The sequence below is a fragment of the Poecilia mexicana genome, unplaced genomic scaffold, assembly GCF_051168715.1.
Source record: "Poecilia mexicana isolate PSO_F unplaced genomic scaffold, ASM5116871v1 scaffold_11, whole genome shotgun sequence".
In the NCBI taxonomy this organism is placed as follows: Eukaryota; Metazoa; Chordata; class Actinopteri; order Cyprinodontiformes; family Poeciliidae; genus Poecilia; species Poecilia mexicana.
The window spans coordinates 11,074,200-11,099,902 of NW_028263380.1; the positions used below are offsets into that span (position 1 = coordinate 11,074,200).

The 25,703-nt window shown below is 37.0% G+C and overlaps 1 protein-coding gene across 3 annotated transcripts in view; it reads right to left on the reverse strand.

Moving 5' to 3' along the window:
• Positions 1 to 25,703, reverse strand: part of vps50 (VPS50 EARP/GARPII complex subunit) — a 103,109-nt gene that overhangs the window by 67,156 nt on the left and 10,250 nt on the right. For all 3 annotated transcript variants that reach the window (XM_014994207.2, XM_014994208.2, XM_088010185.1), the window contains 5 exons: positions 19,212 to 19,265; positions 10,842 to 10,912; positions 10,213 to 10,330; positions 8,901 to 8,936; positions 8,490 to 8,572 (listed from right to left, as the gene is read on the reverse strand). In XM_014994207.2, coding sequence (XP_014849693.2) covers positions 8,490 to 8,572; positions 8,901 to 8,936; positions 10,213 to 10,330; positions 10,842 to 10,912; positions 19,212 to 19,265 — 362 coding nt within the window. The remainder of the gene's footprint in view (positions 1 to 8,489; positions 8,573 to 8,900; positions 8,937 to 10,212; positions 10,331 to 10,841; positions 10,913 to 19,211; positions 19,266 to 25,703) is intronic.

Below are 25,703 nucleotides of genomic sequence, written 5' to 3' on the forward strand. Positions count from 1 at the left end.
GTGAGATCATGCATCACCTTTTTAAGCGTATAGTTTTTGATTTACGATATCAGATTCAGGGTACGACCCTCAGCATTATGTAACCTCAGCTATACTTGACAGCTGGTGATAAAAAAAAAAATCAGCTTCATTCCTCCAGTGGCAAAATATTTAAATCCTTTTCTTTTTTTCTTAAAACTCTCTGGGAGTGTTCGTGAGGATAGCCGTGAATTTCATTCAAGCTTGAAGGTGTCATTTTTGAAGCAGGGGCTCCGTGTCAATTCATGCTGGTGTTAAATTCACCTTGGTATCACGGGAGTTTCCAGTTCATGGTAGGCTTGAGCCTTGGTGGGTTGTTTTTAAATAGCTTCACCAAATCCCCTTTTATTTAAGGAACATAAGATACATTTGACGATGCAAATAAATTTAATGTCTAAAGCTAAACTTTTTCTGCTGAAAGTTAAGAAAAATGATCAAATTCTGAGATTGTGGTACCTATAATTGCTATTAGTGGAGTTGGAACAGATTAGACTCTCAGCAACAATAGAAGACAGCAGGCCAAAACTAATACCCTCAGTGGAGACAAAGATAGGAAGCCAAGGCAAAGAAAATGGAAAAAGTTAGAAAGCTGGCTCAACTACACAAGGATGAATTGATCAGCGTCAGGTCCAGACCGTTGAGGAAATACATCAGAATGTTCATAGGCGAGGCCCAGAAGAGTGAAAAGCAAAGGCTTTAGACTTCTGGCAACCACAAAAAGGAGATACACCCACGGAGCTCACGCCAAGAGGATAAACATACACTGGTTCGCTGCAGAATATTTTAGCTGGTCCCGATGTTCCAGTTTAGCAAAGAAACTGGAACTAAACCACACAGCGAATGGTATTAAAAGAGAGCACAGGGAAAAAAACAGGAGCCAGTCCCCAGAAAATGACAGCAATTAAACATTAATGAACAATAACAGCTAGGAAGAAGTAGGTCTCAACATGGCCCACACTAAATAGTTGAAGTTCAGACATGCGTATTTAGACTTTTTTTTTTTTTTTCACAGCTGGATAACAATACTGGTATCTGTATTGACTTATGCTTTGATTTTTCACCTTCATGTAAAGTCTGTATTGATTTATTGAGCCTTTTTCAGGTTCAATTTATGGAATTAGAACATGGCAAGGGAGATTTTTTTTATTTTATTTTTTCAGCAATTTATACGCACAGTGATTAAGGTGTTGCTTTCTGTTTAGATTATTACAAATTGCAGGCTAATAAAACCCCAAATTCAGTTTCTTAAAAGAAAAAATATATATACACAGGCTGTACTTTACAGTGTACTGAATACCTAATCAAGGCTTGACATCAGCATCATCTCAAGGCTTTGGTTGTAGCTCAGTAGCTGCCTTCAGGAAAACTGTCAACATTGTCAAGGCCATAATTATGCTTAAACTAAAAAAATCCCTGCATTAAAAATAATTGTATTAATTTGTCCTAGGTTCATCCAACATTCATTGGTTTATAAGCTATACTTGTTTAAATGAACAGAAATAAATCCTTGGAAAGCATCACTCAATTGCAATTACTGTTTATAGGCTTGTTTTTCCTTTTGAACGGAATTGCTAGAATGGATTAACTTTTAGACGATACCAATTTACTGAGATTAACTTGTGCAGAAGAAAAGCGGCTAAGAGGCATTCCTCTAAAGCTTATTAGTATCACCAGGAAAGCTGACGTATATATTACTCACTGAATCTGAAAAATGGAAATTGAACCTGCGTGTTTCTCGCCATTATCTTTAGCACACTGATTATTATAAAAACAATCTCTTGCTTTCTGTTAATCCGACCATATCCTGCGTAGACGTGGAATAATTGTTGTGCATTCTTGTGTGCACAGCTGCTGTTCCTCCCTAATACAGGCACTCTTCTGTGATCAGAAAGAATTCATAAATAACATATGAGAAGAAAAAGCTAATTAACGATCTGTTCCCTGCAGCGGCCACTGGGTTTCAGCAGGGTCACGTACAAATCTGGGGGATTTTTTTCCCCCCCTTTTAACTTATTTCAATTAATGTTAGCATTAGGAGGCTGCAGGCTTTGAGGCTTGTCCCTTTACACTGATTTGCTGACTTGCTAAACAAGCATAAGCGCCTTAAAGGGCCCTAAGGATGTTCGTGTTTTGTGGGAGCACCATTTTTGGCTGCAGTCGTGTGAGCCAGTGTTACAAAACAGATGGGGAGGGAAATAAGAGGCATGGGGTGGGCTTCAAAGGGTACATTATGCTACCGCAAGAGCAGACGAGGTTATATGCAGGAGCAAAAGGCCAAGAGGTGAGACTTTCACCGAGGTTGGAGAGCTTTAGTCCAAAGTGAGAATGCCTGACCGGCAGAACCCCCTCGAACTAAATTTCACGAGATTTAGTTATTTCTCGTCGACGTCTCTGCAGATGTTGCTTGTTTTTCTGCGCAAGTCAAGTTCTGGTTGTAGATTTCAAGGTGAAAGGAGCGAAAGGAGTAGCTTTGATATAGAGCTGTACTTTGCTTTCACTGTGTTTTCACAGAAGAAATCATTTCAACCTTGGGAACGGTCTTAAACCAAATCAGATGACACATTCACAGAACAGATCTGAAGGAGGCCTTCTCTCATTTCAAATAGTTTGACAAAAAAAAACAACCACCCCTCTGTAGAATCTGAGTAAATGCATAAAAGTGACTAATTTAAATGAAGATTTATTTTCTCATGCCCTAACTAGTTGATTTGATTAGCGCACAGTCGGTATAAAATAAAAAATAAAAAATAAATAAAGCCAACTCGTATCCCAAGCAAAAATCTGAATCTGAATATTTTATCAGCTCTAAAGAACAATCACATTCACTGTGCCCGGCCACTCCTGCTGTGCTGTAGGGCATCAAATCTGTTCAAACGATAATGTGATGTCCAAATGAGGAAGCTCTGCCTTGTAGCACAGATTGTTTGTCTCACTGCCACGTTAACAAGACTGACAATATTTTCTAACAAATCCTAAAACTATTCAAAATTTCAATTTCAAACATTCTCCAAGACTCCAGATAGCAATCGCACAGAGAATGTTTTTAGTCGTTATTATAAGATCCAATTTGCAGACACTTTAAAAACAATGATTAGACTATATACATTTGACTTGATGATAATAGTAATAATGAGTACTAGTAATACATACGAGTACAAAACATTCAACTAGTTTAAATATGTATATTTTTTTCCCCATCAATCATGCAACATTATGCTGAACTGACATTACATGCAACTACTCCACAATCTGGTTTTGGTCTTCTTGGTATCAGAATAACATTAAATCAGACTAAATCCAACACTTTAAGAAATCTGAACTAGATTGGGCTTATCCTAACCAGTGTAGGATAAGTGAAATATCAATTTCATCAATTTGTAAAGAAATAATCATTTCAATGTGTTTCAAAGCCTAAAGAAAGCAGTGACATTGGGCTGTTTTTATTTCTAAGACAGTGTGCGTGTATCTGCTAATAACTCAAAAACCAAAACGATTCATGAGTCAATGAAAAACTCAAATTTGATGTGGCAAACTAGAGATAAAAGTCATTTTCTTTATTTATTTTCTTATGGAAATTCTGTTTTTTGTTGTTGTTTTGTTTTTGTTATTTTTACTTAGGAAAATTAAGTAATTGTAATCTGGAAGCTTTTTTATTGCTGGATTTTCATTCCCTTAAACCTATTTAGTCCTGAATAATAAATACCAAACATTTTTAGACCTTTTCTAACCACGTAGGAACCCCAGAGACATCCAGTTGCACACTTGCACCTCCACTGGTACAATTGCTTTTTATGTAAACACACTGTAAGATCTAAACGGTGCATAATGAATGTGCAAGCATTTCTCACCAGGAGTGTCATTTAAACTTTTATATACCGATTGTTGTATGCTGCTTTTTCAGCATATGTCAGCATGGGGAATTTCAAAGTACATCCCTTGAGGAGGTTTAATAAATGAGACCCTATAAAAAAAAAAAAAAAAACGGGATTCCCTCAGCGATGGGGAACGTTTCATTTGCTTCATGCTGACTCAATTTATTACAGGAGCAAAGAAAAAGTCAGGTCAACAAATATTCCTTACTCTATTTTGTTTTCTCTCTTTCTGGCTCTGTAAATCTCCACAAATGTGCATTTGAAATGTAAAACAAAACATCTAAGGAACATTTTGTTTAAATATTCCAAAAAATAATAATAAACAAATAAATAAGCTTGGACTTCTCTGGTTGCCTACTTTACTAATTCATAAGAAAATCCTAATTAATTCACAAATTCAGAAAGGAACTATATTAACTGTGTCAGATAATCAGATTACCTATTAAATGTTCCTAGAGCAATATGGGAGAGTAAAAAAACAAAACAAAAAAAAATGTAACATACATAACATAGTATGTATGTTAAACAGCAGCTTAACATACATACTACCTTAACTATACCCAAAACATAAAACTGATTTCTATTTAACAGAGGATATAACGTAATTCTGCAATAAATTATGGGATTATACTGAAGAAAAATAAAGATATTATACAAAGTGATTAGCTGGATGACAGTTTTGTTATTCCAAGGAAACCTGAAGCTGCTCTGAAGTAGTCAGGATTGTCTTTCTGGGCTTGTGTTAGTTGTTTGGTGGGGAAAACAATTTGAGCTTAAAATAATGAAGAAGAAAACTTTACCTGAGGATTTACTTTTATGATTAATACAGAATATCAATCTATTAATCACTGTCATTTTCATAGATGTGAAACAGAAACAGTTGATTTTAGGGTTTAGAGTTTACCTAATAGATTAAGTTAAGGCTTCAGGATAAGATGTAAGCCATTGCTGAAATACAACATTATGAATTATTAAATTATGGCTAAAAAAAATTATCTGAGGTCACAGTGACCTTTTAGTTCATCCACAAGTCCAAATGATAACTGATGCCAAATATAAAAAAAATATTCCCTGATGGCATTCCTGGGATATTGCACTCATAAAATGTAATGGACGAACGGACAGACGGGCCCAAAGCAAAACATCCTCCAGCAGGCTAGATTTCATTTTATAATGATCCCAGAAACATTTCTACACAGACACACCCAACAACAGGCCCAAGTGGAGGATTTCAAAAATCAGCACTAAATATATGTAGACTGTTGCCAAAGGTCCATCCAAAGCTGATTAAGCCTATCACTGGCAGCTAACTATCTCACTGCACAGGAGTTTTGAACCCTGGCACCTGTGGTGAAATTCCCAACACTGGCAGTGATGTGTTTTATAATTGCCTGAGCTACAGAATACATGCAAGGATGAAGAAAGAGAAGGTTCATGCAACAATCTCCGTTCAGAGGAACAGATTATAGCACGGAAAAGACAACCACATAAGATATTAAGCAAGTATTACCATAGAGGCTTTTATAATTAGGGTTTATGTAATTATTGTTACTGCCTTAAGGGGGAGAAAAAGTTCAAAATTGCTGGCATTTGAGAAGGTTGTCTAATAGGGATTATTGTGAATCTGCTAAACCATTACTTAATGAAAACAAACATGATATTCATATAAAACAAGACCTACATTGTGATGGACAATTCATTAATCCCAGTCTGACGTGCCTTGCGTTCCACTAAATTTTACTAAATAGTAAATTATAGTTAACTAGAATCCACTATAGTTCTAGAGTCAGTCAGGTTAGTTGGTCTCTTCACTAAAAGAACTGGTAAGAAACAACCAAGCAGCCAGCAACTGTGGAAGATTCACATCAGAGAGAAACTAAAAAATTATGAGCAGAAAAAGAAAAATACTTGTTTTGCAGAAATGTCAATTTCTGCAATGTTACTGTGTACCTTCACATTGTTAACAAGCACTTTCACAACCATCTGCCATAGTGCATCAGTTTATTTTTCACTAGTTTGAGGGATTATGAGTATATACAGTCACAACACGCTCAAATTCCACTTGCAATTTAATGAAATTCTACATAATTTAAATTTTGTCTTTAATATTTGTTCACTTTGATCCTGTTTAGACCAGTTGACTAATATAAAATATTTTGGATTATGATGTTATGTACTTGAGCCATATCACCACATTTCGTTACACAAAAATCTCCAAGAGGAAATCAAGTTGAGCTTTAGCGTTGCCAAGACGTTCTTATAAAGGACTCACCAGTTGGTGAGCTTTTATAGATCCATCTGAGAATCAAACATGGGCCTAACAAACAGAGTTTTAGGTCCAGCACTTCCTGAGAATAAAAAAAAATTGATTCTGTAGACGACTCATCTCTGAACATGTCTGCATGATGTAGCTTTAATGTGGAAGGAAAATCCCCCAGAAATAAAAATACATTCTTAAACAGTTGATGATATGCCTGTAAGATTGCACAGTTCTAAAACGAGGCATATTTTATAGAACATCAAGTATCCTGCATGGCGAGGTGAGCGAAGCGTTTCGGACAATGTAGTATCACAGTAAGTAATTCACATCGACTTTGTTTGATAATTACAAATATCAGAAAGCACTCTGGGTCTATCATTTTCTTGAAACAAAAAGCTGATATGCAATAGCCTGAAAAAGGATTTAAATATGGAGCTTCAAGGAAAAAAACAAAAGGGGTGGAGATGCCTGGCAGATGACATGCAGATCTGATTGCTTAAGTAATAAAAAAGATTATTTAATAACGTTCTGCATCCTAAAATGTTTAACACATTTCTAAGAGACCAGAACGACACGAAAATTGGATAGCTATTCTGGAGAGTAATCGTTTTGTTCTTTTCCCTCAGTTGGCCTTTTTCTCTTCAGAGTGGATAACAATGAGAAGGTTTCAGCATCCCATTATTCACATGTGTATAATATTTGTTCATGGATCAGATTTCCCTCTTTTTCACAAAGCTGGTATTGTTAAAATATCCCCTAGTCATTGTTTTTTTTTTTTTTCAACATTTCATCAGGATAGGACAAGTACATTTTTATTAATGACTATAAAAGCTTCAGTTAGATTAAGTGCCCCAGCATAAGGAGTTAAAAAGCTATTCTGAATAAAATCACATGAATAAGAATAATGTCAAAACAATAAAATCTGGTTGGGCTCTGTGACCAAAACATATTTCAACAGCTGCCCTCAATTGACCAACATACAGTACATGTATGCTGCTTGCAGGCTTAAAAGTTTGATATATTTACATCCATCAATCTTAAACACAAAAAAATTGTATTCCTACTCTACATCCAAAAGCAGGAAAAATACATTTGCTGGAACATTTAAACATCAAGGGTGGATGTTTAAAGAAACCATTGAGCTTCCTCACATGTAAATGAAAGTCTCCTGTGATTCAATCGTTTCTTTTAGTTGCCTTTCCGTTGAGGTGTTTCACAGTTTAACCATCTGCATGTCATAGCTCACTGGGTGCCTGCCAGAGTCTCTAAATCTTGTAATTGGATGTTTTCTCAATAGGGGATAAGCAGTAATAAGCTTAAAGTGGAAGCTGCCAGATGTATACCAAATATGCCATCGTGTCTCAGAAGAAAACTCGGCCTGCAGTGAGACAACATTCACTGTCCTGGAGCTGGAAACTTACTGCCTTGCAAACTATCCATAAGTCCTTAAACTTGTTTACACTCACATACAACCACAAACTTCAGTGTATTATAGTGATTTTATGGAGAAAAAAAAAACTAACAAAAAGGATTTAATAACTGGAAAGTGGGTGGAAAATAATGCTGTATTTTCATTTTCTTCACGAAAAAAAAATTGAGAAGTGTGGCATGAATTTGTGTTCAGCTCCCCTGTGTCAATTCCTTGTTGATTCAGCTTTCAATGAAAATAAAGTTGCAAGTCTTGGGATATTGTCTGTACATGCTTAACTTGTCTAGATACTCCAGTTCTTGAGGTACTTCAACTTTTAGATTTGTCCCTGGTCAAACTTTCCTGAATTAAATGGCTGAACTGCCTTAGATTTTGTTCATATGAATTAGATTTAAGGCTGAATAAAAAAAAAATAAAATACACGCCACACAGTTCAGATTTTTCTTTGCAAAGTTCTGCAAGCATATTTTGTGTTGATCTGTCGTCATAAAATCCAATTAAGATGTATTGGATTTTGTTTTTTATAATGTAACATGAAAAAAAATCAAGGCACTTTTAAACATTCTAAGCCTTTCACATTGTGGGAGGAGCCACACTGCAGCCACAAAGAAATGGCAACAGGAAACAATTCCCTAAGTGAGACATCTCAAACCAGATCAATCAACTTCCAACCTTGAGAAAGAAGGTTGAAAATCAAAAACGTCTGGCGCTCTTCGATCTGTTTTATCAAAGGAAACACGATAAAAAATTAAAAAAAAAAGATCTGCGAGTGTGTGAGTGGAACTGAAATGTGATTTTTCCAAAACCACACAACTCTGATGTCCTACTTCTATCACGAAATGTTGCTAGCAGCAGGTTTTCCCTCCCCTGGACTCGGCTGCACCACCACATCAATCTGCTCATACTGTACCTGATGCAGCTGTAGTGTTTGAAGGTGCTGGCCGCCTTTTGACATTCCAGACAGAGCTGGATTGCACCGGGATAGTCTTCCTCCTAAAAGAACGCAGAGCAGTGAGGTCGTTTAATGCATTTCCCAAACAGGCAGAAAATTCACAGCATTTTTATTGTAAACGCTTCCTACCACAAAGACTTTAGATATAAATGGCAAAAAAGGGCTTGGTTGAGGCATTGATATGTTTGCCCTTCTCTTTGTATTAGGTTCCTGACCCAAAGAATTATTGTTCTTCTAAAAATAGTCGCCACAGCGGACACCGTCCTGGCAACCTTGGGCGGAATAGCGATTGCAAAAACCCCTCCATGATGTTTGACCTTTTAAGTCGTTTATGAACATTTCTGTGGGAGTTTGTAGGGATTACAGTACCTCGAGCATCTCGCTGAGTCTTACATCTGTCCTTTGCTGTAAGGTGAAAAGAAGAAAAAACAAGAAGAATATGAAGAGCATATGTAATAGTAATCAGTATTTAGTGATGAGTGCAAAGATAGTTGTTTCTATCTTTGCACTATTTGTACTTAGGGCAAGTTATAAAAGAAAAAAAGAAAAAATAACCATAGTCAGTGCACAGATGTGTCTCTATGAGATGTGTTAGAGTATATAAGATCAAACAATATATCCGTATTAGGATCTTTATCAACATATCATGTCGGATATTGTCTTAAATATCACCGCATTTGTTGATCAAACTATACCTTTAAATAGATAAAAAAATAAATTGTGGCACTGAAAAAAAGGCTACTTTTTGAATCATTTCTCAGGCAAGGGATGAGCCAGTTACTGGTATTAAGGTTTTGCACAGATGCAGATACAAAAAGCAGAAATATTCTGTTCGTTTCTATCCTTTCAAGACTGCTGCCTGAAGCAAAGCCACAATACTTTTCCATTAACTGAGATGAAAAACAAAGTTAGGCTATTTAAGAAATATTTCTGGTTGCAAGAAACATTCATGGTGTGGAAACAAAAGGAGTAACTTATTAGGAAAACGGAGTTTTAAATCCTGGCAAGATACAAACAGCATCTCATTTAACTGGTGGACTTAAGGCATTTTGCATGACCGCAAATGTCAGCTTGTTATATTTGTGTTGCTCTATAAGGAGGAGAATGGCAAAAATGGAACAATATTATGTGCGGTTATCTTTAGAAAGGACTACATAAACTAACAAAAAACATAGCTTTATTTTAGCTAATAATTGGGGCCTGCCACAGCAGAGAATAGGTATGCCTTGCTTTTCAAGGCTTTTCAAGGCATTTCAATGCCTCCATGCCGTGCATGGTAGGCACCTATCGCTCTACATCTCGAAATAACTGCCGCATGCGGCTCGTACCGCTGCTTGCACCCCAACCATATCCAACGACGTATATATCAAAACATGCGGCTGGATCTCGGCATGCGGGCTATTATTTCTGTTGGCATTTCAAGTAACCATGGCGACGCAATTAGCGAAGAACGAGCCAAATGCAAATCAAAACGAATTATGACACTGTTTTGTGTCAGTTAGGTTCAAAACAGAGATCAAAAATTGTGTCTCCCCCTCTGTTTCTCTACTTACAATAGATTGTATTTACAAGAAATCCTTAATGAATTAATTTGTACAAAAATGATTTTGCTGGATAGTATTGATTTTGATTGCATTTGAGTGTGTTAAATTGCATTGCATTTGAGGTTTGTTAACATTACCAGGGTCTTGATGGTCCTCAGTGACTTGAGCAGCCCTGTCAGCAGCTGTCGCCTCCTCTGATTGGCTAACAGACCCAGGCTGGCCTCCGTGAACTCCTCCTTGGAAACTCTGAGTTGTCTTCGCAAAAGAAACCCCAAAGTGAGTTTGACCAAGTTTAATCATGCATAAGGCACTATATATTCAAACAGGAAGCAGGAAAAAAAAATACAGCAAAAGGAGAAAAGCTGGTATGTAGCTTTAATGTCCTTAACCACTAAAATCCACCCATAAGAACAAACATATGTAGCAGAAGTTGAATTATTAATATTATTGTGAATTCATTTCAATATTAAAAGTGCATATTTCTTGAGTCATAATATCTGACAGGCCTTTTTGGCTAAAATGCTGCAAGCAGTCAAATCCTGACTCCAGCCAGGCTGAATATACCCCGAGTTTGTCTGTTGCCACATTTCCAAACCGTCTGCGTTGTGTTATCAAAGTGGGCTCAAAACAATCAATTTGAGCAGAAGGAGAATACATGAGAGAACATTACCACGGTCATGAGACAGGCATTTTATTTGCAGGGGCAATTTCTGCAAGAAGTTATTTTTGGTTGGTCACTGGGCAGCATGTTACAGTACATCATTACCTTCTTGCATTAGTGCAAATGACTGCTGCCAGCTGCAGATTGGCCTGTAATGCTGTCACTCTCTCCAGTTCCTGTGAAAAGAGGAGGATAATGTTTAAAAAAAAAATCAGAATTATTTTCTTCAATGTGAAGAAAATATTTCTTTTTCTTCACATTGAAGAAAAAGAATTATTGTTAAAATTTCCCAATTTTAACAAATTAGGAAACTGATAATTCTGTCATAACTTGGTAAAAGTCTGATCAGATGGTTCACAACAAATGAAGGAACATCTGTGGATGGACGTAAGGTATTGAATCAGGCAAGATGACAGAAAAAAAATGTTTTTTTCGACCTTAACAAGTCTGACTCCTTCGATTTCTAGATACCTAAATCTGCCACATTAATCTGTTTAACCAACATTTTGTAAGTTCTGCATGAAAAATGTGGGGATATTAAGTCATTATGTCGTTCAGTAAGCATACATGTTCTATGTCCCAGATATTGTGTATTTAAGAGCAACATCTGCAAAGTAAAAGAAAAAGACCTTGTGAAGATTCTAGAAGTAACAGGGTGTCAGCATCATGTTTTGGGAGAGTTGCTGAACAAACGCCTCTAAATTGACAATTACCCAAACCACACTGCAAAATTAGGCTCAACGTGGCAGAACAACAAAGTCAAAGTCCTGATATCAGTCGCATAGAAAATGTGTGAGCCTAGAAACTATTGACTAGATCACACCAGTTATGAAAGGGAGAAAAGGCCAAAACTTTGGCAAACTGTTGTGAGAAGCTTAAGTACACTCAAAATGTTTGATCCAATTAGTAAGGAAATACATTTAAATATGTGAATCTAAGGAGGTAAAAAACACATTTTTAAAGCAGCTCTGTGATTACTTGGTAAATAGAAATACTTTTGTAACCATAACTGGTATAGAAAAGCCTGATTTCAGATGGATTGAATGTCAGATGGAGCAAAAACAGATTTCAACTGCATATCAAATGTCAGAGCACTTCTGAATCACAAGGACTCTGCTGTGAGTAAACGCACGATTCAGTTATGGAGTCATCGTTTGAGTGCCAACGAATAATACAGTGCAAGAAAACAATTCCTAAAATACATCTAAGAAAAAGAGCGAAACCTTTTGCTCTTCAGAGCTGTGACATTTAGATCAGTCTGGTCTGAGAGTTCGGCAATCGTCCCACTTCAGCGACCTCTGACGAGAACAAGTACACCCTCAGACAACGCTGGGCAGCCTCTTCTTGTCTTCTGTGTCCTTTTATTTTCCCGATCTCCCAGATGTCACGCCGGAGGTGTAAGATGCTGGTTGTTTGATCTTATTTTCAAAACCGCATCGTCCTTTTGCAAAAAAAAAAAAAAAAAAAAAAAAAAAGGTTCCAGTGTTCTCCAAAAAAAAAAAAAAAAGTGTCTCATAACACTGTCAGATAAAAAAACAAACCTTTCATCAGGAGAATATGAACCGAGGAAATCCATTTTTAACGGTAATAAAAACAGAACAACTAAAGTGCCAATTCAGCTGTAGGCACAAGTTCAGTAACTCCTTTCAAACCAATCTGGCCTCATGATCTTGACTGTTGACGAAGACCTTGATAAGAAGTAAGATTACGTTGCAAGAGTTTATTCAGTAGCAAAGATTTTCTCCGGAGGGACTTGCGCCTTGTGACGATTTTGTTTTGTCGGGGTTTTTCGGGGGGGTCAGAGAAAGAATATGAAAAAAAAAAAAAAAAAAAGGTTATGTTTATGCTTGAACCAGAAAAAAAAAAAAAAATACTTAAACCTCTATTCACTTATTTACGCAAGATGTTTTTGAGGTAAGTCATGCAAACTCTCAGTCATGAGCAATATTGTGACTTTTAAAAATACATTTTTATGTTAGGAAAATTAAAGGTCTGGTAAAGTGCACAGAAAAACTTTAGATTTACTCTTTAACCAACAAGAAATGTCTGCTCTTTAAAATGTCCTTTTCATACTGTCAGTCTAACCAAAATGACCTCTCTCGGGTCATTTGTGGGGCAATAGTAGAATAATCTTTTCTGGTTGATCACCACCCCACATGCTCACAGTCAGATGGTCTAAACCTTAGTCAACAAGAAGCTTCCCTTTCTCCGAGTGAGAGACCCAATGAGCCTTTTGGACGAAACTGAAATCAATAAGCTAATCAAATGTTTTGCCAGTTTGACTTTGTGCGTAATTATTATTATTATTATTATTATTATTATTATTATTATTATTATTATTATTATCATTATTATTATTATTATTTTATCATTATCTAAATTGACAAAGTAATTTCTTTAAATTAATGCACCAAAAATGCCTTCATAAAAATCATCCATCAGATCAAAGATAGAAAGGACAACACTGCATCCACTTCTTGTTTAATCAGTATCCTAGACTGTAAAAGAAAAAGATCAGCACTGAAATGATTCAGATAATTTTAACAGATTTTATTCTTTGTTTATCTAGAACTTATCTTCTATGTTCTGGATTTGTTGTGTGTAGTAAATACACACAACTAATATGTGTATTCCTTTCTGCATGAAAGGAATATCATAAAACACTGAAAGGGCATGAAGATGGTTGCATTAAAAATAATCTCCAAAATGACTGTCTGCTAAGTAGTAACATATGGCCAGGTACAAAAAAAACCTGCCAAGTCCACCTGAGGAAAAAAATGAATCCAGCTGATTGTATCCAATGCTCTGACCATGCAGCCAATTGAGTCTTAATTGTAAGACTCTCTTGTGAGCAGTCTTCAAAGTAGTGCAAAATCTGAAAATGGCTGTGCAGAAATAAAATGAAAATGAAATAAAAGACTGATGGTGCACAAGCAGCGGTTTCACAGCCATAATCCTAAAAAAAAAAAAAAAACACACACACAAAAAAAACAGCATCATCACTGAACATAAACACATTTATAAATGTTTTAGCAATTCCTTGTTTTATTAAAGCATATCTGTAGTAATAACGTAAACAGGCATGAGTATTTGAAATGGCGACATGTGCATTTGGAGGTAAATCTGACCCCCAAAAAAGTAGCTACTTATTTTCTCTGACAGAAGCTAATCTTTTGCAGGAAATATGACTGTCATTACCGACACATGGCAGCGAAAAAAGGGAAACTGAATTTGGAAAAGGCCTTTTTATACGTGCACAGTGACAGACTGGAAAGGGCACAGAGAACTTTGATTAAAATAAAAACAGAAAGACGCGCGCACGCACACACACACACACACACACACAACACTACATGCGTTGAACATGAAGAGAGCCCAGAATCCAGCCTGAGGCTCCAACTCGTTCTTATATCACACCTTCGAGCGGTCTACCCTATATTACCCTGACAGCTCCGCGAGTTCATTTCGTGTGAGAGGAAATACAGAAACTGTGCAACAGTGGTGGGTTATAACCGACAGGTTTTAATAGTCAGCCCACTTTCAACGTACAGGAGAACCGAATCTAATATAGCGTCCAGGCAGATTGCAGCTCTATACAGTCCGAGTGGGAGAAAGAAATTATTAGTCATAAGGGAAGTTTTTCTCCAGGTGTTTTATTCATATATTCATGAGAGGTCCACTCTGTGACCCCTTCAGCACATTAACTCTGTCCTGCCTCCTTACATTTATACATAGATCACGTCGTAATGATGCTGCAGTTTGGGCTTTGCTCAACTCGCTTTGTTGTGCTGAGGGCAGTAAAAAGTAAAATAGGGGGCCATTTTGGTCTAGGAAGCCATGAGTTATAAAAGGACACTCCAGTATCTGAAGGGTGGCCAACAACTTGCAATATTGTTCGTAACCTTTGACTTTTTCTTTTCTTTTCTCTGTAATGTCACAAGACCACAACATTTAATGGATTTTACTGGGTTATGATGTGACAGAGATAAACAAACTGTGCAAAAATTTTAAAAAATCACAACAAGCAGCTTTTCCAGGTTTTCAAAACATTTTACGAATAAAAACAACAAGAAAAGATGTAAATTTGTATTCAGCCACCCTGCATCTATAATTTGTGGAACCACATTTTGTTGTCAGAGTATCTGCAAGCTTTTTGGAGCCTTTAGTATGTTTTCTTCTGCCAGGTTTACCCTGCGATTGGCTACTTTTCTTCTTACATCTAACTTCCCATCATCTCTGACCAGTTTTCACACGAGTGCTGAAGAAAAGAACCCCAACAACAAGATGCTGCCACATCCATAGTTAACTGTGGGCATGGTGGATTCAGTGTGAAGTACAGTGTTAGCTTTCCACCACATAATTTTCCATATTTGACACTTTTTGACATGTGCAAAGGTTTAAGTAGTTTTTTTTTTCCAATATAACCTAACCTTGCATTAAACATCTCCACAACTTAAACCCTGACCTGTCTGCTGTGTTCCTTAGTTTTCATGGGGCTGTTTGTTCACTAATGTTCTCTAACAAACGTCTGAGGTCTTCACCAAACAGGTTATTAGCAGTATTTACTAATTATGTGGCTTCTCAAGGCAATTGGATGAGCTGGATTTATTTGAATGTTTCAAAATAACAGGGGGTGAATATTTTACAATTATGTACTACTTTGTAATGGTCTAACGCATAAGAACTTCAAACACTAAAGTTTGTGGTTGTAATGTTTGCAAATTGTGAAAACTTCAAGTGTGTGAATTTTTAGTTTTTATTTATTTTTTTTGCCAGGCCTTCAATACAATCACATGTACTCCAAAAACAATAACTGCACCGCCACATACTTTTTCCTACTCTGCTAAGTTAAGTCATTTCAAACCCACTCATACCTGGAAGCTACTCTCCCAAATTCTTGGTAAAGTTGCAACAATAACAGAAGAAAAATTCAATCAAGGAGAAAGGCAGGATGAGCAACTACATAGTACAGTGCATCCTGAAGTAGTCACAGTGCTTCACTGTTTTCACTTATTATGCTACAGACTTATTCCAAAATTGGATGAAATTTATTACTTTCCCTCAAATCCGCATAATCACAAAATGAAAAAAAAAGTTTCTCTCTTATTCTTTGCAGATATATGTATAAAAAAATTAACACAGCCTTTGCTCAATATTTTGTTGATGCACCTTTGGAAACAATTACAGTCTCAAGTCTTCTCACAAGTTTGGCACAATTCTGTTTTGGTAGATTTGCCAATTCCTCTTTGCTCTCAAGTTTTATCAGGATAGATGGGAAGCATCACTGCACGGCCATTTTCAGATCTCTACAGAGATCTTTATGCAGATTCGGGTCTGGCCTACGCCAGGCCTCTAAAGGACATCCAGAAAGCCACTACTTTGATACATTGGCTGCACGCTTGGGCTGCGTACTTTTTAGCATTCTCCTGCTAAAAAAAGTTAAGATTTACTCCAGGCTGAGGTCAACAGCTTTCTGGAGCAGGTTTTGTTTTGCAAGTTCCTTCCAAGAATTTATAGCCATGGATAGTTTTAGTTATTTATAAAAGACTTGTACAAGTGTACATAATTATTCACCACGTCCGATAAATGTTTCACAAAAATATCTATGTCTCCTCCAAATACAAAAACCAGACTGTGGAAGCGGACAAGCTGAAGTGAAATATCCATTAACACGGAAACAAATTTCTGACCAATCACACAACATAGTTCAGCAAGGGCCTGGAGTCGAGAATGGGAGGTAGATCCCTCTCTGCAAAACACAATGACGCAATTTCCGTCACGCATCTCTGTCAATGAAAGTCGATTTCGGCACTTCGGATGAAGTATGCGGCCTTACAGCTTCACAAATCGTTATGCACCCATATTTGCATCTTGAAACGATCCTGTCTCTGAAGTCTACAGACAATTCCTTCGACTAAATTCTTGTTTGTGCACTGTCAAAACACAAACCTCATATGGAAAATTGTGTGCACTTTCCAAATCCTGTCAAATCAACTTAATTTACCACAGATGGACTCTAAGCTGTAGAAACATGTCAAGAATTATCATTAGAAACAGGATTCACATGAGCTTCATTTTGAGCTTTGCGGCGAAGGCTGTAAATACTTATACAAATATGTTTATGCAAAGTTTGTAAAGGGAATAAAATGAATTTAATCCATTTAGATATACAGCTGCAATATAGAAAGACAAACTGTAGCACTGTAAATGTGGTATGCAAGTAAACACTGATTCAGTTGTACTCTTTTGCGATGGTTTCGATTTACCTCGCCACCCTATTTGGAGGTAATTTATTAGAATTTTGAGGAAAAGCAAACAACCTTTTTTTTTTTTTTTGACGCATCTGAAGATAATAAAGTTTGAGGACTTAATTTCTGACCAAAAATATACAAGTGGGAACTTTTACTAAAAACCCCTGCTTGTTTTGTTTATTGATCTTGAGTACATACATATACATTAGTAAACAAATTTCTAAAAAATACTTATAAATGAATCAATAGTAATGGTTGTAGCTTCTGTATATATATCTTTCCTCACTTTATAAAACTGAATCACACCATTTGAACACAAGTGAAGGCCAAGGATCCCTAGAGGGCATCATCAGAGATCAAACTGACCACTGTACAGCTATGAATCATATTAGACGCTTAGCAGCCAGGCATTTATGCTGCTCTGTGATTTATTGGTTCGCTGATGTGTTACACTCAACAAAAGAACAGATTAAAGTCCTGTGGATGTGTTTTTCTTCGTGGATTTTTTTTGTAAAAGATCACAAAAAAAAAAAACTGTAGAAAAATCATACTACAGCAGGAGAACAGAGAAGATATCGTCAAGGATTATTGCTCTTAGTTATAAACATATGCAGCAGCAACTGATATGAGGAAGTGAATAAAAGCCACCAATGTTTTTAAGTGATTTTGGACGCGATGTTTTCAATGTGAATACATAATTGTGATAGCGGCACAAAGTAGTACCAATTTAGAAATGGCACCGAAAAACTGCAAATGCGTACCAGTGAGCGTTCCTGGTTGTGGGGTATTGGCATGACCTACTAAAAGACCATCAGTGCTCGAAAGCATCAACAGATCTTCAAAGGCCTGACCAAGGCCGGACATTTTCTGCCAATTAAAGTTGTCTCACATTATGTATTTTAGTGAGATTAAAGATGTAGTAGCAAAACTAAAAAATGTGGGACTTGTAAATTCTTGCAGGCTCATTACGTCACAGATCATGCACCACAATTCACAGAATAACAGAAAAATGAATTAAATTGAAGTGTGGATTAACTCCGATGCCATCTGAATAAAGTAAATACAACATGTCCGAGCACAAGTGAATGCAGCACATAACTGTCTGTTTGGCCAGTGGTGGAAACAAAGGGAACAGAAGACAATGCTGTTTAAATTTGGTAAATTATGCATAATTAATTTTAATACAACATTGTGTCAGATCTCATCTACTCTTCAAGGGTATAGTAAATTAAGGAAAGACGTGCAGGATAACTAAATGTTAAAAAACGCAGTTAAATTCAGCTAATCGTTAAAAGCCATGAGGCAATCACATGAAGAGTATGGCTTAGGTTTTTATGAATAAATACAACATTACTGACTTCCCTCTCTTCACTTTTCAGGGAAGGGAATCTAATTTCCTATCACTATGGTTACCAAAGTTCTGGTAGCTGACATGACACCCTGGTAGCATCAAAATAAGCTAATGTCCAATCATATCGTGCTTTGAGTTCAGCAAAGAAGCAATTACGCAACACAAAAGAGCCCATGCAGGGAATATGTCTTGAAACTAAATTTCAGCTTCTGAGGTCACAAAGAAAAAAAAAATTACAAGGTGAGTTTAAAAACTCTTTCTGAATGAACCGTGTAAGAAAATACAAGGTACACTGTTTCAGATGGATCTAAGTTTCTCTGCATCAAGTACAAAAAAAAGCTGTGTCATATGTAGAAAGTACCAGAGCAAAGGGTTTCTCACTGGTATTGTTACATATGCATATATTGTTTGTCACTGTCGTTTCTCTATTTTGTTTTTTTCTCTCTCTGCAGGTGTAGAAGTAGATCACGTGTGTGTTTTCTTGTATTCTCTATCATTCTTCCTCTCCTCTATTCTTAACTTATTATCCCAGCTCTCTCAATTTATTTCTCTCTTTTTTTTCCCCATTTCTTTTCCGCCTCTGTGTCCATTGCATTTGAAATAAACCTGGCATGTTCTACGATGAAAGTTTAAGGCATCACTTTGCTCAGATTGCACTGTTTGTACACTTCAAACCCAATTTAGACACAGTTTCCACAAACTGATTGGCTGACAGAAGCAAAGGCTGTAGCACTGGATGCACTCACTGAAATGAATGGCACCAATGTAAGCTAAAGCTGGTCCCTAAGAGAATATCAGGAACAGAAACTACTTTGATGGTCCTGCAGAGTATTTGGGAAGATGGGAGTATTCAAGCTGGCGATGGAAACCTACCTTGACATAAGAAGGCTGCTTCTCCAGAATGAGATCAGCGACCCTTTTAGAAACCTATGGAAAGAAAAGAAGAATATAAAAAATGAAAACATGACAAAAAAAAAAGAGCAAAGATATTCTCAAGTTCACTCTACAGAAACAGATTGGGAACTGTAATTGTATTTTGAGAATGGGGCCACGAATAACACAAATAATGTCTGAATCTAATCACCAAATAGCCATAGCATTTCAACAGAGTGCGTCTCTCTCTCTCTTGCTCTCGGTGCGACTTCATTCTATATTTTTCTCAATATTTTTCTCAAACGAGAAAAATATATTTTTCTCGTTTCTTTGTGGGAGATCTTTGCTACAGCTGTTCCGATTGCAGTTTCAGGTTTTCACTCTCTGCATTGTTCCTTTTACCAATCAATACACACGCATACAGCATATACGTACATATATAACCTGAAGCAGTTTTCATTTTCTGAAAAGCTTGTGTTGAGCTTTTTGAAGCACAGCGCCAAAGGTATGGCTGTAAAATTAGCATACGGACATTTCACTGCTACTTTATGTATGAATGAAAACGCAAGGAACACAAAGTGCTTCTGAAAACTTAAAGTGGACAATTAAAACTACTGGAGCACATGATTTGAGCTTTGTGACTTGGTCTGTTACCCTGCTGGAAGTGGCAATCAGTAGTACACTGTGGTTGTAAAGGGATGGTTGTGTTCAGCTAAAAATACTCAGATAGGCGCTGGGACACACAATGTTGAGATAATACCAAAAGGCCCAATAGAAGACCACTGCAGAATCCTTAAACTGTTGGTAGAAAGCAAAATGGATCCATCCAAAAAAAAAAAAAAAAAAATCTGTTTCTTCTCATTCTGATACCTAAACGCATTGAGTTTCTGTAATGAGGCTTGAACTGATAACATCCAAACCACAACCACCACCAGACCGCTCAACAACTTTCTGGCATAAGCTGTTGAAATGCCAAACTCCTGTTTAAGTTATATACCTTACATAGGTGCAATGGTTTTGAATATTTTTCCATTTTTTTTTTTTATCCGATTTTGTTTGTGTGCTTCAGGTTTTTCCACAATAATATATTTTATCTCCCAAAGAAAAGGTGTCTCCTTTTGTTGTATGTCCTCTAATGCACATCAAAATGACAAGAAAAGCATCCATCGAACGAAAATCTCTTTTTGCGTTACCAAGCACAAGTATTTTCAAAGTGGTGAGGAGGCGGTCAAGTTGTTAGTATGCTGTGCATGAAGTTAGGGGAGGAGATGACATTTCAACATGTGTTAAGCATGCATGGCTGAAAAGTGAATTCCTTAACAGATGGAAAATGTGGCTCCACTTGACGATTGAGAGGTTCTTTCATGAAATCTTAATAAGGGGATTGCTTTTACATTTAAGTCTATATTAGAAAAAAAACAAGATTACAAAAAATGCTTGGAAGAAAAAAAAAGAGGACATCAAGGTAACAAGGGAGAGGGGAAAAAAAGCAAAAACTAACTCTTAAGCTCAGAAAAATGTGCCAAAATAACCCCACAGCGCCACCTATCGGCACATTTAACCTTTTAAATACTATAACGTCCTAAAGTGAAGAGGCGTGAACACACACAGCAAATAACCAGCTGTGAATAACTGAGCACTACCTGAACCACAAGGCCAAAGTCATTAATTCTCAGCTTGCCCTCACAGACACAAACTGAGGTTAATTGTGCAGTAAGTGGGCAGCAAAGCAAGCACGCTGCATTTAATATTTAGCAGATGGACCAACTATTGTCCAAAACAAACAGCTGCCAATGATGAATAATCAACAAAGAAACACAACAAAACAATTGGGGAAATCATTGGCTTGCCATGACATAATAAAAAAAGGGAAAGAAATATCACAGGAGACAAAAAAAATGTCTTTTAAACTGCAGGGAAATATTTTAAATTCTGCAGACAGAAAGAATGCTTGCACAGTTTGCTACTTAGTAATTAGCAAGAAGATTTTAATATATAATCATGTCAAAGGTTGGATATGAATGCATATGTGAATTTGCATATATTTGCATTTGAACACATAAGGTTTTTCAGACAGAAATTAACACAAGTGTGTGAGATAAGTAGACCCAAATAAGCATGCACTAATCAGGGCTAGCAGCAGTAAAAAAGGTTATTCTAAAGAGTTTCAGCTCTTAATGCAATGGCACAAACATGACAATTTAAAATCATGGGTCAAGATTTGCCCAGATTTTTAAACGAAGGCTCCTACAATGATATGTAGCTTTACTTTGAAGCCAGTGATCTCTGTGGGCCTATTTCTATCACGCGTCGACGTAATCTCTCAAGGTTCATTTTCACTCACTCGCACTTTTCACTCTACAGCACGTCATCGTTCCACCCGAATTTGAGCATACGGAGGCGGCCGGGCAAGGTTCAGGCAATGATTGCATACGCATCACCGCGAAAGGAAGCTGATCAGAGGGACAGAACTCATTACTGCTGGCTTTCAAGTTCCATTACAGGGAACTGTTCCTCTAATTGGATTGGGAATGCAGAGGCAAATTAAACTTTATGTTAAAGCATAGTTGATATTGGGTGGTAAGATGTAACAAGGAATACACTACACTGGATAATACACAAAGCAAACACAAACGTTTGTGCATTTTATTGGCATTACCACAAAGTATTGCTGTGAATTAAAGACAAAAAAATGTATGGTTTTCAACATTTTTACTCCAAAAAAATCTTAAAAGTGTGGGACGCATTTCTTTTCAGGAAGTCTCAGCAAATATTTTCTCAACAAATTTCTTTTCCTGTTCTTCCTTGCAAAATAGCTCAAAATTGAGAGAGCATTGTTTTGCCACAAACTTTCAATTGTATTTCATGACTTTGACCATGTTTTGATCTACACGACTCCTTTGCATGCATATTAAGGGAGGTTGTCCTGCTGGAGATATGAACCTCCTCTCAAGTCTTTTACAGCCTCTAATAGGTTTTCTTCTATGGTTGACCTGAATCTCGCTACATCTCGCTTCATCTCGCTTCATCTCGCTTCTCACCAATTCTGAGCAGTTTCCCTGACCCTGCTGAATAAAATCCTTCACACAGCATGATAATGAAAGTTACAAAACAATTCACTTTTCATCTCATTTGCCCAGAGCACCTCATGTTTGGTTGAACTCCTTATCCCTAGTGAGGTCAATAACACAATCCCGGAGCGACTGACCAACTGACTGGCAATTGCCAGGCAGTTGGAGCCTTATGGCAAATTTCAAGAAGGACATTTTACCACCTTATTTCAGCAATTCTGTCTTTTTTTTTCTTTTTTTTTTTCATCTTTTTGTGGAAGATCACTCCACAATGTGTGGAACGGATGACAGAATCAACGGAGCTGTGGATTTCCTCAGATCTTCAGGGTTACCAGGAGCTTCTTGGCTGATTAATGCTCAGCATGCCAGGCCTTTCCCTTTTAGCTGCATGTCATTGTGCCACATTCAATCTATATTTAGAGGATGGATTGAGCAGTGCTCAATGAGTGAGTTGTACAGACCTTGGGCTGGTTTTTATGATAAGGCCCTGCTATCTAAAAAAACCTCTGGGGCCTTTACAGAACCGCTGTACTTATACAGAGCTTGAATTCCACACAGGACGACTTTTGTTTTTTATTAGCCGACTTCTGAAGGCAATTGCTTGCCTTGTATTTCATTTAGAGGTTTTGGAGGAAAAGATGGGCAGAGAGCATTTGCACGTCATATTTATTTGTAAAGCATTTTTAATAAACCGTGTATTTTTCCTTCCAAGTCACAAGTGTACTATACTTTGTATTTATCAATCACTTCTTTCTTCACTGAGAAGGTTGTTCTCCATCAGCTGGTGATTAACATGATGTGGCTTTAAAGGAAAAACAAGTCAATGTGTTACTCACATTTGTGGACTTTCTGGCAAAGCAAGAGCGAAGAGAAAATAGTAAACAGAGATATAAATACATATTGTCCAATTGGCAGACTGGCTCTTATTTTGAGTACTAGAGCCGCAGAGCTACATATGCTCATACCAACAGTGAACTGAGCAGCATGAGGAGGACTCTCCACATCAGCTACCAGAGGGAAAGGCCGACAAAGGGCAGCCCCTATGCTGAGAATCTAAAAGCATCATTATCGCTTCCTCAGAGGGAATGTGGCCTGTTCAGAGCTGGCTGCAGGGGACCACCATTAGTTGGATGAACCACAGTGCATGCACAAGTCACGATTTCAATATTTTCAGAATATTCCAACAACATTTTGATTTTTTTTTTGTTTTGTTTCACTTTTCCGCTCACTCTTGTTGCACGCTTCCAAATAAAATCTGCCAAAAACACAAAATTCAGCCGTTTCGACAAGCTGGCCCTATTAGCATATGTCTGAATTTATCCCGCATGTCATCGGCAGAGAACGGGATTAATCTTGGTGCCAAACAAACTCTTCGAGCTCACCAAACAAAATAAAATCAGAGCATGAAATCCATCACAGACTCGCTGCAACTCCTGCTGAGTTGCCTTTCTGATGCAAAACGGCATTTATAATAAGCTTACTTAAGCACAGAAAATCTTCTATAGATAAAAAGAAAACACCATGCAGCCGTAAATATTTCAGCTTGAACTCACTTTAATATAGAAAATACAGAGCCCTTCACACCTAATGTCACCTCTGGTTAAGACATGAAAGTAGAGAGAAGAGAAACAGTCCAACAGAACCACAGATCCTCCACCATAACGAGTAGTGGAAATGAGATGCTTTCTTCCCCCCACCGCATTTTATCCTGTATGTCAAAAACACCTGGAATGTTTATTGTCTAACAGCTCTGTCTTAAGTTGTATCTGATCAATGCACACAGTCCTAGTTAAAGTCCAAGAAGAGTTTACCAGACTCAACACCTCTACGTTTTTGTTGGTGGGAAAGATACACTTATTTTCTTCAGACTATACCTGATCTCTGTTAATACATAATGACTCCGAAGTGCCAGTCCTTCCTGCTGTTCTCTAACAATGAGCTTCAGAGACACATTTCTGTCCTCCTTATGCATTCTCACAATGCTCACTCATGGTGGCAAGATAATTATGAGTCCTTGTCCAGGCTGGTGTGTCACAGTTCCAGTTGTATTAAAATGTTTGTTTTTTTTTGTTCCGACTGTAATTATGGGCCGCGTTTGCGGAGACGGACATATTCAGTAGATTATAGAGTATGCATTCCAATGAGGCTTGTTTGTCATATTAAAAAGTACAGTAAGTATAACACTTAAACAGACATTAATCCCACATTTCTGTAAATTGTCTTTTTTAATGGTCCAAGGTCAAATTTTATTCTAAGAAATTAAGTGTTGCGTTTTCATTAATTGTAAGTAGAAAATAATGATAATGAACACAATTAAAGACTTGAAAACCGTCTGCAATCGGTCTACCTACTTGGTTTTGCTTAGTGAAATAAATAAACATTTCAACATATACCTTTAAGGTAAAACCTGTCAAGACAAAGGATAACAATAAAAACTTTAATAGGACTTTCTAGAAAGTAATCCAAAATGATCAGAGTGCTAAACAGAATAGTTGGTCTAAAGAAAAACTCCAGGTCTGGCAGTAGGTCAGGCAAGTCATGTCTTCCCAAGATCATAAGGGGAACAATTACACAAGTCGAGATGCCATGTACACCCAACACCAACCAACACAAACAATTACCAGCAAACATCCTGTCTGACACAAGCCCTGACCAGTTGCTACAGCTCACCAAATGCCTAAAGGTGGAGAACCACAAACAGCCACAAACATCCAAGGAACAAACAAGTGAATTTATACAGAGCGCATGTACCATTTAGCCCACCCTACACCCCTCTTTGTAGAAAATAACCATATTTTTGGAGCTGTCAAAGAGCCTTTCAAGTCAAATGCACCTAACAAGACATCTTGCTGCAGAGAGGTGTGGCCGGCCCTTGAGATATAAAGCAAATTTCAGATGACAAGATGGAGCAAAAGAACATTTAAATCTTCTATCAAAATGAAAAGAAGAGCTTTTAGGGAGCTTTTGCCTTCAGATGCTTTATTGTTTCATCATTTCAAAATTAATGCCAGCACAGGAGGGCATGTGTGACGAGATGGGAGCAGCTTTTATTACTCCAGCTTTCCAGAGTAATAAAATGAAAATTAAGGTGAAGTCAGCACAGGTTTCTCTGGACCTGTTGTTTTCATATGTTTTTTTTTTTTTTTTGTTTTTTTTTGTGTTTTTTTGGTCAATTTTTCTCTTTAGTACCTAAAACAGAACTTGTCTATAAAACACTGCTACATTTAGTTTTACATATAATTAATGTCAACACACAGTCTACAGTCTAACATCCAAACAGAGTAAAGATCACTCCTTACTCCTGAGTGCATTTGCAAACTGCCATTTAACTTTTTATGTTGCTTTTGGATTTATGGCTTCTTCCTCTCCGAGTGGTCGTTTTCTTTTGTTACGGAGTCGATATGGTAAATGGACTGAACTT